Source organism: Pan troglodytes, chromosome 4 (assembly GCF_028858775.2).
Source record: "Pan troglodytes isolate AG18354 chromosome 4, NHGRI_mPanTro3-v2.0_pri, whole genome shotgun sequence".
NCBI classification, from domain to species: Eukaryota; Metazoa; Chordata; class Mammalia; order Primates; family Hominidae; genus Pan; species Pan troglodytes.
Window position 1 is genome coordinate 149,256,595 of NC_072402.2, and position 17,096 is coordinate 149,273,690.

The 17,096-nt window shown below is 44.0% G+C and overlaps 2 protein-coding genes across 9 annotated transcripts in view; one reads left to right on the plus strand and one right to left on the minus strand.

Annotated features, from left to right (window-relative positions):
- The window catches only part of SLC36A1 (solute carrier family 36 member 1), a 309,080-nt gene that overhangs the window by 187,197 nt on the left and 104,787 nt on the right, over positions 1 to 17,096 (plus strand). For 7 of the 8 annotated variants that reach the window (XM_054684719.2, XM_016954085.3, XM_016954087.3 and 4 more), the window contains exon 11: positions 3,577 to 3,619. The exons of the other annotated variant lie outside the window; for it this stretch is intronic. In XM_054684719.2, the coding sequence (XP_054540694.1) occupies positions 3,577 to 3,619 (43 nt within the window). The remainder of the gene's footprint in view (positions 1 to 3,576; positions 3,620 to 17,096) is intronic. 8 annotated transcript variants of the gene reach the window in all.
- FAT2 (FAT atypical cadherin 2) overlaps positions 1 to 17,096 on the minus strand; it is an 87,237-nt gene that overhangs the window by 31,552 nt on the left and 38,589 nt on the right. Inside the window, exons 7-12 of the mRNA XM_016954082.4 lie at positions 15,731 to 15,870; positions 14,854 to 15,135; positions 13,536 to 13,746; positions 6,524 to 10,576; positions 4,804 to 5,000; positions 2,113 to 2,266 (exon numbers count right to left, since the gene is read on the minus strand). Of these exons, the coding sequence (XP_016809571.3) occupies positions 2,113 to 2,266; positions 4,804 to 5,000; positions 6,524 to 10,576; positions 13,536 to 13,746; positions 14,854 to 15,135; positions 15,731 to 15,870 (5,037 nt within the window). The remainder of the gene's footprint in view (positions 1 to 2,112; positions 2,267 to 4,803; positions 5,001 to 6,523; positions 10,577 to 13,535; positions 13,747 to 14,853; positions 15,136 to 15,730; positions 15,871 to 17,096) is intronic.

A 17,096-nucleotide genomic window follows, 5' to 3' on the forward strand; every position in this document is an offset into this window, starting at 1 on the left:
GGAGTCGTGGGAGCCCCAACTTGAAGCTGGTTGGTCAGACATTCTGGAGGCCTGGACTTGCAACTGGTGTCTGGGTAAGGGGGTACAGTCTTGTGGACACAGCCCTAAACCCATGGGATCTGACACTATCTCCAGGGAGATAGTGTTGGAATTGAATTAGAGGACACCTGAGGGGTCTCCGCTGCTGGTCGTATGGCGAAAACCCACACACATTTGGTCACAGAAGTCTTCTTTGCTGATGATTGGTGTGGTGTGAGAGCAGAGGAAAAACCTGGATTGAGAGAGGTTTTTCCGAAACACCATATAACCAAAAATGAATTATGATAGAGCTTTGAGATACTGCTGAGTGAAGAAAAGCGAGTTACAAATAGTATGCTACTTTCATGAAGTAATTATATAGAGATTTTGGAGATGCATGGAAAACCAGTCAGATAGAATATATACCAAGAGTCCTTATCTGTGGAGGAAGGGGTTATCATGCAGATGTTCCAGTTTCTGCATAATACATACCTACATTGCTTGAATTTTATACCATGAACATGTATTATTTCCATATTCAGAAAAAAACGCCATTTTTTAAAGTCCTTACTGATCATCCTGAAGCTGAACAAAGAGCAGCAGAGAGAGGTTAAATAACCTGCCTGGGTCACTCTGCCTGTCCCTGCTGGGGTTAGGAAGGACAGCATTGTCCCCTATCTACCCAGACAGCTTCCTGCAACACCCTTCTCCCCTGCCACCCCCTGCTCAGGTATCTCCAAGTCATCCTGTAAGCTATTGGACCCAAGCCAAATGTCAGCAGCTGGCCCTTGTGACCTGGGCCTTCTGTGTTGCCCATCCCCACACCCTCCCCTGCAGCAGCAGGGCAGGAATCCCTCCTAGGTGGGCTGCTCTTTCAAAGGAAGTCCACTCCACCAGACTCTCACAGCCCAGCCTCTCCTGGCTACTCCTGGCCTACCCTGCAGGAATCTCTGCTTCCCACTCTGCTCTATCTCTTGGCTAGTAACAATGATAATGGCAACCCATCCACTGAGCCAGACCTGGGCTAGGCTTCCATATGCTTTCTCACCTGTGTTATAACAATTCTATGAGGTGTTATCCCTGGTTTGCAGCATAGATACCTTGAGATCATGTTCTTGGCCATGACACTCATCTGCCTAAATCCTCCAGTGGCTCTAAAGGTGGGATTTGGCTCTGCCCACCCTGGGGCCTCATTCTTTGTCCTCTCTCCTCCCTCTCTGGGCACCAGTTTCTGGCCTTCTGTCAGGTCCTCAGTGTGTGTACTATTTCCCCAAAGAAGGTCTTTGTATAAATTCTCCTGCCTTGAGTGCCCTTTCCCCCACTCTCTTACCCCTGGCTAACACTTCTGTGTCCACAAGTCTCACATAAAGTGGCATTTCCTCAGTGATCTTTTACTTAAGATCCTCCGTAGCCCAAGTCAAGTTCTGCTGTCAAATATTCCCATAGCTAGCAAAAAGACAGAAAGACAGAAAGAAAAAGAGGGAGAGAAATAAAGAAAGAAAGAAGAGAGAGAGAAAGAAGAGGAAGAAGAAGAAAAAGGAGAATAATAAGAAGACGATGGTGGTGGTGGAGGAGGAGGAGGAGGGAGGGAGAGAGGGAAGAAAAAGAGAGAAAGAGAAAAAAAGAAAGAAAGAGAAAAGAAAAGAGAAAGAAGGAAGGAAGGAAAGAAACAACGAACAACGAAAGGAAAGGAAAGGGAGAAAGGAAAAGGAAAAGGAAAAAAGGAAAGGAGAGGAAAGGAGAGGGGAGGGGAGGGGAGGGAAGGAAAGGAGAAACCAAGATGTCAGCTGTGCTAAAATAAATTTTAAAAGAATAAAATAAATCCCCTTAGCATTCTGCACTTTTTCTTAATTTAGCACATTTAAAACCACTGATTCAATGACCCCCTTTCCCACTAGATTATAAAGGCCCAAATCTTGTCTTATCAATCTATTTATTATGTCCCCAGTACAATGCTTGGCACATAGGGCCAATATATGTTTGCTTATAGATGAGTGAATTCCTGTTTCTTCTCCAAGGAGAATACCATGGCACTGGGCACTTGGTATTCAGTAAAGAAGTTCTTGTTTTGATCCTGCAGCTCAGGAAACCCACCTGTATGAGGATCCAGCTTGAATTCATGCGCCCCAGGGCCATGCAGAGAATATGTGATCTGAGCATTGGTATCAGTGTCCAAGTCTGTGGCAGAAACCTTCAAAATGAAGTGTCCTGGAAATACATCTTCATGAACCTTGCCAGTATAGAGAAGCTAGAGATGGAAAGACAAAGAAGAGGGAGACTGTGGGAACTGCATTCAGATCCAGAGAGAAGCAGAGTGACTGACTGAGGGAGGCAGAAGCAGAAAGAGAGACACTAAGAGGGCAGAGATGAAGAGAGACAGAAAAAAGAACAGAGACAGAGAGAGAGAAAGAGAAGCAGAGAGAGGGAGGGAGGGGAACAGAGGAGGTAGAATAAGATGAAACATGCAAGGAAAATTGAGGTTTAAAACAGGAAGAGGATGACAAGAGAACGAGTCAGAAAAGAGAGAATGGAGAAGTTCTGTCATCCAAAAGCCCACAGGCAGGGCTAGAAGGGACTGCTACAATTTCTTCCACCCAGTCCTTTGAGGCTTTTGGAGAAGGAAGGCAAGATGGGCCTGATATAGGCATTCTGGAAGGTGTCAGGTCAACCTCCCCTGCCTCTGTGGCAAGGCCATGCTATTAAGCTCATCTCCCTGACCGTATCCCCAGGACACACCCTTGACCTTTGAGTCAGGTCTGGACTCCAGTGGCCCCATCGCTTGGCCCACCCTCCCTTTGCTGCAGGTACCATCATGGCATCTGAGGGAGTGGCAGAGGGGAAAGGCTGGAGCTCCCTGAGAATTCAATTTTTCTTCAGTGGCTGGCAGTGAGCCAGCCCCCAAGCATCATGGTTTCCACCACTGTTGAGTGTGGGCAAGCATGGACCCCTACATGCCCTGGATGGAAGCTTTATTTTCTTGTTTTCTCTTTTTTGAGACAAGAGTCTCACTCTGTTGCCCAGGCTTGAGTGCAGTGGCACGATCTTGGCTCACTGCAACCTCCTCCTCCCAAATTCAAGCCATCTCCTGCCTCAGCCTCCTAGGTAGCTGGGAGTACAGGTGCGTGCCACCACACCTGGCTAATTTTTTTTTTTTTTTTTTTTGTATTTTTAGTAGAGATGGGGTTTCACCATGTTGGCCAGGCTGGTCTCAAACCCCTGACATCAGGTGATCCGCCTGCCTCGGCCTCCCAAAGTGCTTGGATTACAGACGTGGATGGAAGTTTTATATGTGGAGATGGTTCCCCAGGCCTCTTTTTTCTGGTTCTAGTGATGCTGTGAACCATCTCCGGGAGGGCCAGGGTGAGCCTGATCTCAGCCTCTCCAAGCATGGGGAGGACAGAAGTTGGTTGTAATGATGGCTGAGGGAAAAGAGAAGGAAGGTGACCACCATTCTCCCCAAAAAAGCCTCCCTTCTGAGACTACCCCAAATATGGTCATCTTGGATCCTGAAAAGACATTTTGCATGCATACCAATAACCAGACTCTCTTTTTCTACAGTGCTTTTATGTGACTGGCATGTAGAAGAGTGGAGGAAGAAAAGGTGAGGAAATATATGTATTTATGTGTGTTGCAAGGTATGTGTCTATACATTCATATGTGTGTGCAAGCAAGTCGAAGTTTGTATATATGCAAATGCATATGTAAGTATGTTCATGTGAATTTGTTACGTATAGTTGCATGTGTGGGTGAGTATATGGTTGATTGTGCTAGGTATATAGGTATATGCTTATATGTTTATGTGTATATATGCATAGGTATTTGCCTGTGTGTATAGGGTTGTAGATGATCCTTTGTGTATATGTGTGGGTATGTATAACTGTGCATTTTTATATATATACTGAATGGCTGGATTATGATAATTTGAGATGTTATAAAATTAAAATGTTAGCAGTTTAACTTTATCTATAAACTTTGAAAGAATGTAAATCCTCCCAAAGTTAAAAACTACTTACTGTGTTTTAAAAAATATGTTTAAAAGCAAAGCTCCATGACAGCAATTGTTGGTTTATGCCTCTAGGAACACAGCTCCTCTCCTGACAAACACACACACACACACCCCACTCAACATTTGTTCCTGCTGGAAATTTAGAGTTGAATTACATGAGATCCTTAGGAAAGTATCCCTCACCAAATGAAATTGCCCTGTCTCGTGTTTGTGTCTCTGTACAAGTGAAGAAGGGCATCTCAGTGGACTAAATTACCCCAGCAGATGTGAGGAGGTGCATATATGGGCATGGGGTGAGGGGTTTGTCTGGGGTCAGGTCTCTGTTAGTGTATTTGATAATAGTGAGCCATGTCAACAAGTTGAGCAGTGCCAGGGGTTTGCCCATTGGGCATGGCTGGCTGTATTTGGAGAATGCTTATGTTACTTTCCTTCTGGATATGTTCTGCAGAGAAATAGACCTTTGTTGGGAATGTAGGGGGAGAGATGTGGGCCATGAGTCTTGAACAGCTTGGTATATCCCTATGGGGGCCAAGGAATTACCTAGAATAGTCCCTGCCCCTGGGAGCTAGTCTGAGGCTTGCTGGGGAGAAGCAAGAGAGGTGAGGTCAGTGATGGCCAGCCTCAGAGATGGGTCCCTCGGTCCTCCTTTCTCCTGCCCCTCACTCTCTGTTCTCCTGCCCCTCAATCTCCCTTCTCCTGCTCCTCACTCTCTGTTCTCCCACCCCTCACTCTATCTTCCTTGCCTTCACTACCCACTCCGCCCCTTGCCAGGCTCTCACCTGTGAGCACTGTGGGCTGTTATCATTGACGTCCAGGACAAAGATCTCCACGGTGACCGAAGCCTGGAACTTGCCATCAGATGCTGTGACTCTGAGCAAGTACTTGGCTGTATGCTCGCGGTCCAGGGTCTTCCTTGAGGAAATCCTCCACTCATCTCCAACTTGGCTGATGCCAAACTGGCCCAGGGGGTCTCCCTCTAAACAGATGGGGCAGAGCTTTCAGAAGCCAAGCAATAGGAATGAACTAGGCTTTGTGTCACAGGTGGCTGCCCATTGGATGCATTTTTTAGAATTGTTGGGAAAGCAAACTTTTCCTTCCTTAACTAGGAACCCACGATTCTACACTGAGTCCTCTTTTTAGTGTTATGAAGCTACTTCTACTTCAAATGCCTCCTGTTAAATGAAATTGTCAATGCAAGAAGCATCACTTCAAAATATGTGGCTGAAGGCAGGGTTTTTTGTTTTTGTGGCCCAGAAGGCATGGGAGGAAGTTAAAGGGAAACAAATTTCAATTCTATATAAATGTCTAAGATGCATAGCTATACAACAGTGGAGAGATAGGAAGCAATCAAAAACACTAAACACTCCAAGGTTTTATTTTATAACTAAGGACCCACCCTAAGTGGAGGTTCTGTAGGAGCACTAGGGTTTGCTTGTAAGTCATCTTTCTTTCCTTGACACTAATCACTGACAAGAATGTGGGAATATGGATTTCTCACTCTGAGATCCTAAGATTCCAGAGTTCTAAGATCCAACTACTCCAAGAATTGATAACATGTTGACATTTATTACTCTATTATCCTGAGATTTTTAAGACTTCTGTGTTTTTAGGAGTCTGATATTTTAAGATGATAAGATTCTGTTTTTCTACAACTCTGTATTTCAAACAGCTTTGATCCTATGTCTTCGGGAGTCTGTGGTTCTTGGTTGGAATTTCAGGCTCATGGGCTTTTCACTGGACAGCTATGATAGCAGAAGGAGCCATGTTCATGAGAATGGGGGGACATGGCACCTGGGGATGAGAAAAAAAGGCCACAGGAGTGAAGAAACTCTGTCATGGCCACTGGTTAGCTGGCTTAGCCACTGGATTGGGGATAGGGTAATTTAGTTTTACAGTAGGTATCCACTAATGAAAGCAGCTTATAGGGTAGGGTTTTAATCCCAGCCCTGAAGCAAGCACAAGAGTGTGACCTTGGTTGAACTTCTCCATCTGGGCCTTGGTTTCCACATATGTGAAATGAGGGAATTATATCTAAGGAAGTGCTGTCATTCTTACACTTAGGACCTGTGATTGACTAAGAAGCATTTTCTATCATTCACAACTTTACCTGGGTAGGACACTCTCCATAAAGACAGTCACTTGACAGAATTTTCAAGGATCATGCAACTTTCTTGGTGCCTCCTCCATCTTTCAAAAGACAACTGACAGCAGTTAGAGTATGACTCATGTAACATAATGAGACATACTTTTTGCAAAGCACTTTCTAATGTATAGGTGCTTTCTAGAAATTACAGATCTTACCAGCATGCCTGTGAGGTGAATGAGAACATGCATGCCAAGTCTATAGGTGGAGAAACTGAGGTCCTAGCGGGTTAAGTGTGCCCAAGGTCACAATGCTAATAAGTGGCAAATCCAGGACATGAACCCATTTTAGGGCACCTCTTCCTGGATGTTTTTCAATACATTCCAGAGCCTGCAGTCCATGACAGGTGTTCTTACCTGTGATGTAGCAGGTGACCTGCCTGTTCTGCTCAGAAATGTCAGCATCCAGGGTCTTTAGAGTCGCCACCAGTTCGCCAGGCTCACTGTTCTCAACCACAGATCCTCTGTACTCTTCAGAAGCAAATCGGGGAGCATTGTCATTCTCATCTGTAATGGAGACCTGAACCAGGGCCTGAGAGGATAGCTGGATGGTCTGTCCGTGGTCATAGGCCACCACATGAAAATGATAAGTCTGGCAGGTCTCACAGTCAAGTTCCTGGAGTGTGGTGATCCAACCACTCTCACTGTCAATGGCAAAGAGCTCATGGACATTGCTACCAGGGTCTGCAGACAGCCTGTAGCTCACCTGGCCATCTCTCCCAGTGTCCTTGTCAATGGCAGTCACTTGAATGACTGAGGTCCCCACTGGCATATTCTCAGTGAGGACAGCCTTATATGGATCAGCCTCAAATACAGGCCTATTGTCATTGACGTCTCCCACTTGGATGTTGACAGAGACCAAGGACACCACATCAGTGTTCTGAAGGCAATGTGCCATCACATCAATCTGGTACAATTTGGTGGATTCGTGGTCCATGGGCTTCCTCACCTTTATGACCCCTGTGTCTGGGTCTAGGGAGAAGACACCATCCTTGTTGCTCTCAGGTGTAGTGCCCCGCACTAAACTGTAGATGACTGGATCTTGAGCTGCCACTGCTTTAACAATCCCAATTTCAGACCCCTCTGGAAGGTCTTCAGGTGCAGAGAAAGTATACAAAGGTTCAGAAAATTTCGGTAAGGATACTTTTTTAGGAACCACCTGAAGTCGTACTGGCACCAGAGAGTTCCAGTGAGGAGGGCCTCCATCTTGGGCTTTGATGAAGAAGTCAAGGGTCTGATTTTCCAATCCCACCAGGCTGTCTTTCACCTTGACCACACCAGTAACTGGGTTAATTTCAATGACATCTTTAACTAGGTCCTCTGGGTTCACTGAGTAGGTGACATCTGCGTTCTGACCTTCATCTGCATCATAGGCCAACACCTGGATAACCGGAGAGTCTTTACTGACATTTGATTGAATGGATACTGTGTACTCAGATGCTTTGAACTGTGGGGGGTTGTCATTTTCATCTGTGAGGATGATCTTCACCGTGCAGAAGGCTACTCTTCCTCCTCCATCCCGAGCCATGACCTTAATAGCAATGACTCTCTCTGTTGAATTTTCCCGATCCAGTTTCTGCAGAGTGGCAATCTGGCCATTGGGGTTTATGGAGAACTTCTCACTTGCTAGTTTATTGATGATAGTATAATCTATAGTGCCATAGGGACCACTATCTTTGTCTATGGCTAGCAAATCAATCACCTTGGTTCCAACCATTGCATTCTCTGCTAATTCTGCCTCATAAAGGTGCTGCTGGAACTCTGGGCTGTACTTGTTGGCATTTGTAGTGTTGATGTACACAGGCACAGTTGCTCGGAAGACTCCATCAGAAGCACCTACCCTCAAATTGTAAGAAGAGTCCAGGTGCTTTTTGCAAAGGTTGAACATAGAAATTATTCCCGATGAGCTGTTAATGGAGAAGTGCCTGTCCTGATTGCCAGAAAGAATCAGGTACTCCAGGCGGGAGGTGTCTCTGCTGTCAGGGTCAATAGCCTGGACTTTAAGAACCAGGTGTCCACAGGTTGCCAGTTCACTGACATTGGCTTCATATTGAGGTTGTCTGAACTCTGGGGGGTTGTCATTGATATCAGACACATTGACAACCACAAGGGTTTCACCAGTGAGTGGGGGATCTCCTTTATCCATGGCCCTGACTTTCACATGAAAGTGTTGTTGGGCTTCATAATCCAGTTCTTGAACTGTGGACATCTCCCCCGTGCTCCCATTGATCTGGAAGAACTTGGAAACATCTGAGCCATCCTCCACAATCTGATAAGAGACGTCACGGTTCCGCCCTGAGTCCTGGTCAGAAGCCAACAGTTGGATCACAGGGGTCTGAGCAGGCAAGCCTTCTGAGATGGAAGTGGTATAGACCAATTGGGAAAAAGTGGGAGGGTTGTCATTGACATCCTCCACTAGGACTTCCACTGTGGCTTCAGAAAATGACCCCAGAGCCGTATCCGTGGCTCTGACTGTGAACACATGCTTGGTCTTGGACTCATAGTCCAAAGGCCCTGTTACTGTTAGGACACCAGTCTTGAAGTCAGTGGTGAACAGCATCAAGGGTTCTTCCTCCACAATGTTGTAGATGAGCCGGAGTCCCTCTGGACTCCGGGCCTGGGTGTGGAGAATTGGGGTATAGAGGGTGATATTTTCAGGTACTCTGACTTTGTAATAAGGACTCTGAAACAGTGGGTTGGATTTATTTCTCACAGTGACAAGTACCTCTTCCTCACTCTGGAGGGATGGCGTTCCTCCATCCCGAGCAATGACTTTGAGGTGATATTTATTTAAAGCTTGATAATCAAAGGGTTTCTTGAGTGATATGTCCCCAAGATAGGGGTCAATTCGGAAATATGTGTAATCTTCTGCAAATTCATATGTAACAGCCCCATTTGTCCCCAAGTCCTCATCAGTGGCAGATACCTGAAAGAGGACATCCCCTGGCTCTGTGCCATCTTGGATGATTGTGTAATAGGGCAGATGCTTAAATTTGGGGGGATTGTCATTGACATCCTCAATAGAGACTCTGACCAAAGCCTGAGCCACCCGCTGAGGTGTCCGATTGTCCCTCACTTCCACTGCCAGCTCATGAGTGTCCTGCTGCTCCCGGTCAAACGCCACACCTCTTGTCTGCAACACACCTGCTGACTGGACCATATGAAACATATCTGTGCCATTCAAGAGAAAGTAGGAAAGGGTGTCATTCAAATGATTGCCCTGGGCACCAAGAATCACCAGTGCCTTTCTGTCCTGCAAGTTCTCCTTCACAGCTGCCCAATAGACATCCTGATCAAACTGCAAGCTTTTGTCAAGCACTTGGGTCAAAGAAATTTTTACCAGCGCAGTGTCTTGATACAAGCCATCAGAAGCCCTGATGGTGAGCTTCCGAGAGAGTCCCAGGAAAGCAGGATTCAGCACAGATATGCTACCAGTGACAGGATGGATGATAACAGCTTCATCAGCATTGCCAGTTTTGATGCTATAATTGACTTCTGAGTCTTCATCGCTGGCCCGCACCATGAGAAGCTCCATGCCTGGATGGATAGGCCCCACTATTGCTACCTCATATATCTGTTCTGAGAACCTGGGAGGAGAATCATTCACATCTCTGACATGAATGATGACTTGGGCAGGTCTGGGTGCAAATAATATGGGGCTTCCTTGGTCATGGACATAGACACAGAATTGGAAAGAGGGCATGCTCTCATAATCCATATCTGATACAATGGTTAGGGTTCCCATGCTGGGATCAATTTTGAAAAACTTCAAGGCCTCCGGCTCCAAAATTTTATAGACCAACAAGGAATTAGCTTCTTTGTCACTGTCAGAGGCATGAATCACAAAGGGGTTGTTGTTTTTATCCATGATCATGCTATACAGTGGAGCTGCTTCACTAATTTGGCCCACAAAAGTTGACTTGAAGAACATAGGAGCATTGTCATTTTCATCAATTATGTCAACCACCACCATGACATCAGTAAATGCACCTGCCATATTGCTGCCTCGGATTTTCAGCTGGTAAGACGAGATTTTCTCATGGTCCAAGTTCTTCTGGGTGGAAATAAGGCCAGAATATGAGTTCATAGAGAAGACTCCATCCTTATTTCCCTCTCTTAACTCATAGGTAACTTCAGAGGAGCTCATAGCAGAGACAAGGAGGATTGGGGAACCAACAGGGATTGATTCAGGGATCTCTACAAAGTACTCAGATTTTGAAAAGATGGGGGCACTCCTATCTGAGGGATAGACATGAATGATCACTGTAGCCAGGTCATGCCATTGTGGGGAGCCTTGATCTTCTGCCTTCACTGTCAGAGTATGTGGGGCATGATTTGCCTGATCAAGCTTTTGAGCTAGAGTAATGATGCCTAGCAGGGCATTGATGTTGAAGAAACCTTCGCTGTTCCCTGAAACAGAAGACAAGACAAACAAGTTTGCCACACCCCGACAGGTATCAGCTAGGCTTTCTAGATCAGTAAAGGGTCTATCACACAAAACCTGGACAGCGCAAAATCTGCATATGGTGTATACCCACCCTGGATATAGTGTATAGAGTAGATACTTTATAAAATCTCTAACATGGTGCGCATAGTAGGTGCTTCATATCACCATCAATTATCACTAAGTTTCTGGGACACAACTTAAGCTACAAACCAAAGCTATAGCAGGTCTTTGAAACCAAAAAAGGAGACTCCATAGGAAAACACACTCCACCCCGAATTTCAGTGATGCCTTTTGTAGGAAAAGCTTCAGTTTGCATTATACAGAATTTTTAACCATCTTTTGTATAACTTTTTTTTTTTTAGAGTCAGGGTCTTTCCTGTCACCCAGGCTGGAGTGTAGTGATGTGAGCATGGCTCACTGCAGCCTCAAACTCCTGGGCTCAAGCGGTCCTCCAGCCTCAGCCTCTGGTGGGATTACAGGTGTGAGCCACCGTGCCTGGCTACATTTTTAATATAATTTTTAATAGCTTTGGTTATATAGAACACCCATATCTCAAGGCTCCTGAGCAAATATCTTTGCCCCATGTGTGTATTTCCTAAACTCTAGGCATTCTCACATCACCTTTATAATTTTTTCAATATCCATCCACTGCCTATGTTATGTTACACTATTATTTAATTGATGTTTTCCTTTAAATTAACTCACTCAAATTTTGATAAATATTTTTAAAGGTAACATTATGTTGCTTCTTTAAATAAAAACACCATATTGCTTACCATAAATCAGAAGTTACCATAAAAAGAAGTCAAAGAAAAAATACCGTATTAAAATTGAGAGAAAATCTACTGCTTGCCAAAAGGTCTGAGCCTGTGAGCTATCCTCTTTCTTTGGTAAACAAAGAGTGGCAGGTGTTAGAGAAGACTAAAAGACATTCTAGAACCCAACAGAGGCTTTGTTCTTCATTCTATCCGGGAGCTTGAATAATTTAAAGAGGAGTGCTTTCTCCATGCCCAATAATCTTTTAATGCCATTAAATGAGTAATACTTGAATTGTTTTGCTCACCACCACAGATACAGGCCTTACACTTGAGAAAATACTGCACTTTACATGTCTTATTCCCTCTATCACATGAGAGCATATTTTATTATTTCAATGGCAAGGCAAATGGCTAAGTTTTGTCATAAAACTTTCAATCTGATTCTTCCACCTTTGAAGCCCTTCTCCAGCTGACTGGTTAGGTGATTTGTCATATAACCGCTAAATTCAGTCAAAGAACATGGTTTTAATGAGTATGTAGCCGTTTTAAAGTGATTGCATTAAAAGCAGCTAAGTCAACAACCTACATGTGATTCTGATTATAATTTGTTATATAATATCACACTGCTGAAAGAAATAAATCAGGGCACAAAATTGTATATTCATTATGATCTCAATATTACAAAAATATGCATAGGGGAAGATAAGAGGGAAAGACAGAAGATCATTCTTTTGGGGTGATGAAAATGATGGTTATGTGTTGTGTTCTTTATACATTCCTGTATTTTTCGTGTTTTCAAAAATGAGCATGTGTTACTTCTATAATCAGAAGAATATTTTAAAACTAATCTTATCTGGAAAATAAAGTCATTATCTCCATCAATGAGGTTGTCAATGAGATAAAAGATGTGATTTCATTTCATAAATCACAAAAAGCAAGCAATGCATTATAATCCATATTCTTCTTCAGCGGTGAATAGACTTCTGTTATATGGCAACTGTTTCTTCCAAAAAGAAAAGGTAAAGCTACTGGCTTTATACAGTACCAGTAGCTACTGTATAAGCTACTGGCATGCAATAAATGAACATTAGGTCTTGTGAGGGCAGACAGCAAATTATGTTCTTCTTGGTTTCTCATAGCAACTAGCTCTATGAAGTATTATTATTAAATATAATTATTACTATTAAATATCATTAATTATGTATTACAATTATTACAAATTATCATTAATAATTAGTTGGATACTGGATATTATCGCTTTTGTTATAGTAATTGCTTATAATTAACACTTATCAATGATAGCAATAGCCCCTGGCATTTGTATAATATTTCAATTTACAACATGTATTAACATACATTTTCTTTTTTGAGATGGAATCTTGCTCTGTCGCCCAGGCTGGAGTGCAATGGTGCAATCTCAGCTCACTGCAACCTCTGCCTCCCAGGTTTAAGTGATTCTCCTCCCTCAGCCTCCCGAGTAGCTGGGATTACAGGTGCATGCCACCATGCCAGGCTAATTTTTGTATTTTTAGTGGAGACGGAGTTTCACCATGTTGGCCAGGCGGGTCTCGAACTCCCGACCTCAGGTGATCCGCCCACCTCGGCCTCCCAAAGTGCTAGGATTACAGGCGTGAGCCACCGCGCCTGGCCAACATACATTTTCTCTTTTAATCTTTGCAATGACTTTCTGGCACAGGTAAGATTATTCCCGTTTTTGAGATGAAGAAACCCATAAAATAGATAAACCCATAAAGTAGATACTAAATCACTGTGGAGCCTTATCAGAAAATAAAAATTACTTCTAAAACTATGCCATACACTTCATAAAATGTTCTAAGATACATGCATGAAGTTATTACATTTTTAAATGTTGCATGGACTTCATAAATATCTTCTACATGTTTGGTCACTGGTGGGTTTATATAATATATGTGCAAATTCTCCCACAGCATGAGTGGTCCTTACTCATATTGTAGTAATTATGTTATTACTACCTTTGGAAGTGCATTAATTTAGGTAGTCCCAGGGAATGCTCTAGAATTATTGTTTGCCAAGGCTTAATGAGCTTGGTACTTGATTAATTTGCGAATTCATGCCTCTAGTGCTTTCCTTTATTTCTAAAGCATCTTGACCCATCCTCTGAGCTCATGGCCAGGCCTCTCACCTTTCAGGAGGGAGTAGTGGACCTCAGCATTGACTCCCCGGTCAGCATCCATGGCTCGGACCTGCAGCAGCTCTGTGCCGGGGGCTATGGTGTCAGCAACACTTGCCTCATAATGGAGCTGAGTGAAGCGGGGTGGGTGGAGGTTTCCATCCTCCACATGAATGGTCACCCACACGAAGTTCCTCTTGATAGGTATTTCCTGGTCTCGGACCTATGGGCCCAAAGCGGGTAATTGGGTAAGCAGCCAATGGAATAGGAGGAGGCAGGGTTAGGGTAAGGTTAATGAACTAGAATGCCAATTTAAAATATGCCCAATTGTAACTAACTCTCCATATTCTTTTAAATGTTGTTCTAATCTATATGCTCTTTTTCTTCATTTATGTAAATGGATCAGTCAATGATTCCTAGGCTCAGCTGTTTTAATGGATAATTCTATTTTAGGAGAAAGACAGAAATAGGCAGTGAAGCAGTGTTTTCCAAATTACATCTCAGAGAATACTCATTCTTCAAGATGTTAACATGTTATGCAGGAAAAAAAAATTATATGGTCACATAAATTTGGGGAGCACTGAATTAAATGCAGTCAAACAGTTTTCTTTGTTGCAGGACTTCTCAGAGCCTTGAATACGTATTATATGCCCAGAGGATGATAAATTAGCACATAAGAACCCTGATCTTTAAGACAGGAGGCCAGGCTCCGATTCTGGTTCCATCATAAATAACTGTATGACAGTGAGGAAGTCTGTCTTTCTCTGTGCGTCTCAGGTGTAAGATGAGACAAATGGGCAGGGTCAGGGATAGAACTAGGGGGAAGCAAGTGAGGCAAGTAGGGTGCAAAATTTAAAGAGGCTCTGACTCTTGGGGTCATAAAAATGCAGGCACATGGCCCAGAGAGTGAGCCCTCCTTACATTTTGTGTCCTGCATGCCTTGCTGGCCTGACCCTAGTCCTTGCTCTCAGTGGAAGAGGCTCTGTGTCCCTTCCAGCTCTGACACTATATGAATCCACATTGTGTCATGAAGTCACTGAGCAGGGAGAGAGCTCTTGGGGAATATCTGGGGTGAGTCCAGAGAAAGCTGAGGTTGACAGGAGTTTCCTTGGCAGCCGTCCCATCTCTACCTTCACTTCCAGGCATCCCTTATGGAAGGTGCCCTTAGCCAGCTGTGAAATGTCACAACTCTGTCTCGTGCATGGTCCTTATGAGCATGGGTACACCTGGCTCACCAGGGGAAGGGGGACCTTCAGCATGTCTCCAAGCATGTCCACCCCTACACATCTACATGCAAACGTATTCTCACCAGATTTTTCCATTTACTCACCATGACTGTCAGTGTGTGCTGGGAGGGCCCCAAGCCGAGGTCCAATTTTCCCACCGTTACCAGGACACCACTGCTTGGGTCCAGCTGGAAGAGGCTGGCACTTCCTGGGTCTTGGCTGCCATGTATGGTATAGATGAGGCTTTTGCCCTTGTCTTGATCTATGGCCTGGACTCGCAGGAGCTCCACCCCTGGCACGGTGTCCTGGGGAACTCTGACCTCATAACGAGTTTCCAGAAACTGGGGCCGATGGTGGTTAATGTTGGCAATCATGAAGATGTGGACCTAGGGAGGGAGATGAGGGAGAAGGTGCACTGCAAGCCCCAGGGGAACAGGGACTGGGTCTGTCTGGACCTCCCTGTACCACCCAGGCCTAGCACAGTGCCTGGCACTCAGCAATCACTTGATAAATATTTGTTGAATGAATGACAATATTTCAAAATCAAAAGACCTTCAGATGCTGCACAGTCTAGTGTTTTTCAAAAACAAAAATTTTCTTGAAGGGCCTTTCCATCAAGTGAAATGTTGTGTGAAATCCAAAAGTAAGAAACAGATAAAACACTGGCTGAAGCCAGAATAGAAATTCAGAGCCCCACTTACCGAACCATCATCCCCCTATACCCATAGTAGCCCCATTGTACTCTATCTTTAATTAAAACTGCTCATTTAAACAAACTTCCAATTATAGACAGATCCAGAGTGGGAGAAAGAATTCTCCCAGGATCACAGAAGTAGAGAGTGTATTAGACAAGAACTTTGATTCTAAATTCAGTGTTCCTTGAGGAACACCACATCCACAGAAAACCTCTGTAGCCTCATCCCAACCAAGAAGGCCTTCCATCTCCTCTCAATACAGGGGTCCCCAGCTGAGGCCTCTAACCTGTGTGGCAATGGTGCGGGACCCATCTGTCACCTCAACAGTCAAGTTATAGTTCGACCTCCTCCTGGTATCAAGAGGCCTGGCAATGACGATGCTGCCTGTGGTCTTCTCAATGTCAAAGTCCATGTCCTTATCCCCACCTAGAGTGGGAGTGGGGAGAAAGCACACACAACCTCAGTGATTTAGGCAGCATAGCATAAGATAGGCTTTGGTTGTCAGGCTCAGAGGACACGGTGGTAAATTCCACAGTACAAGATCTGAGTGACAGGTTGTAGTTTATTCTCCCAGGGAGTCCCAAAACTGTAATTTATTCTGTCAAGTTGTTGTCAAGTTATTTTTATTTGAATTTTATTAATAAATCAAATTGATTAATAAACTATAAGAATCCAAATGTAACATAACATATTTTTTAAATGTCTAGTATATAGAAATATGTTTAGTGACATGGAAATATGTTCATGATATATTACATTTAAAAATATTATAAAACAATATTTTAATATAACCCTAAGGGGGTGTGTGTTTGGGTGTGTGTGTGTGTGTGTGTGTGTGTAAAGGAAAAATGACAAAAAGGAAACACATCAACATTATAACAGTGGATTATCTTCTGATTGGTGGAACTTTAGGTGATTTTTATTTTCTTCTCTGCATTCGTGTGTGCTTATTTACTTATTTATAGACAGGCTCTCACTCTGTCACCCAGGCTGGAGTGTATGGTGCAATCATAGTTCACTGTAACCTTGGACTCGGCCTCAAGTGATCCTCCTACTTCAGCCTCTCAAGCAGCTGGGATTACAGGTGCAAGCCACTGTGCCCAGCCCATATGTGTTTTTGAAATGTTTTAGAGGGTACATGCATTAATTTGGTAATAAAGAAAAAAAGTCAAACAAAACAGCCGTAAGCCAGAACTGGAAGTAAGTCCAGGAGGTTCAAAGAGCTTGGGTCAAGGGCATATATCCTATCCTACTCTTAGCCAGGACGGAAAACTGTACCAGGACTCCATGTTCATGTGGGTGCTGAAACTCCTAGAGATTTTTAACCTGGAATCCCTGGATGGGTTTCAAAGGGCCTATACATCCTCTAAATTGTATGCAGATTTACATTTGTGTGTGTTTGTGCACACAACTTTCTGGGAAGAGGACCTAAGCGTTCGTCAGATTCCTGAAGGGTTCTGTGACCCCCAGATGTTGAAACAAAACCTTGATTTAGAGACAGAGAGGAATTTCAGAGAAGGCCATCAGAGCCCGGATCCGAGTGCCTCCTAGAATGAGAATGGGCACTTTCCCCTGATCTCAAGGGCGAAACCTGGAGCCAAAACATTGAGCATGGCCCCAGGGTATAGCTTATGGCAGGCTCACGGTCAACT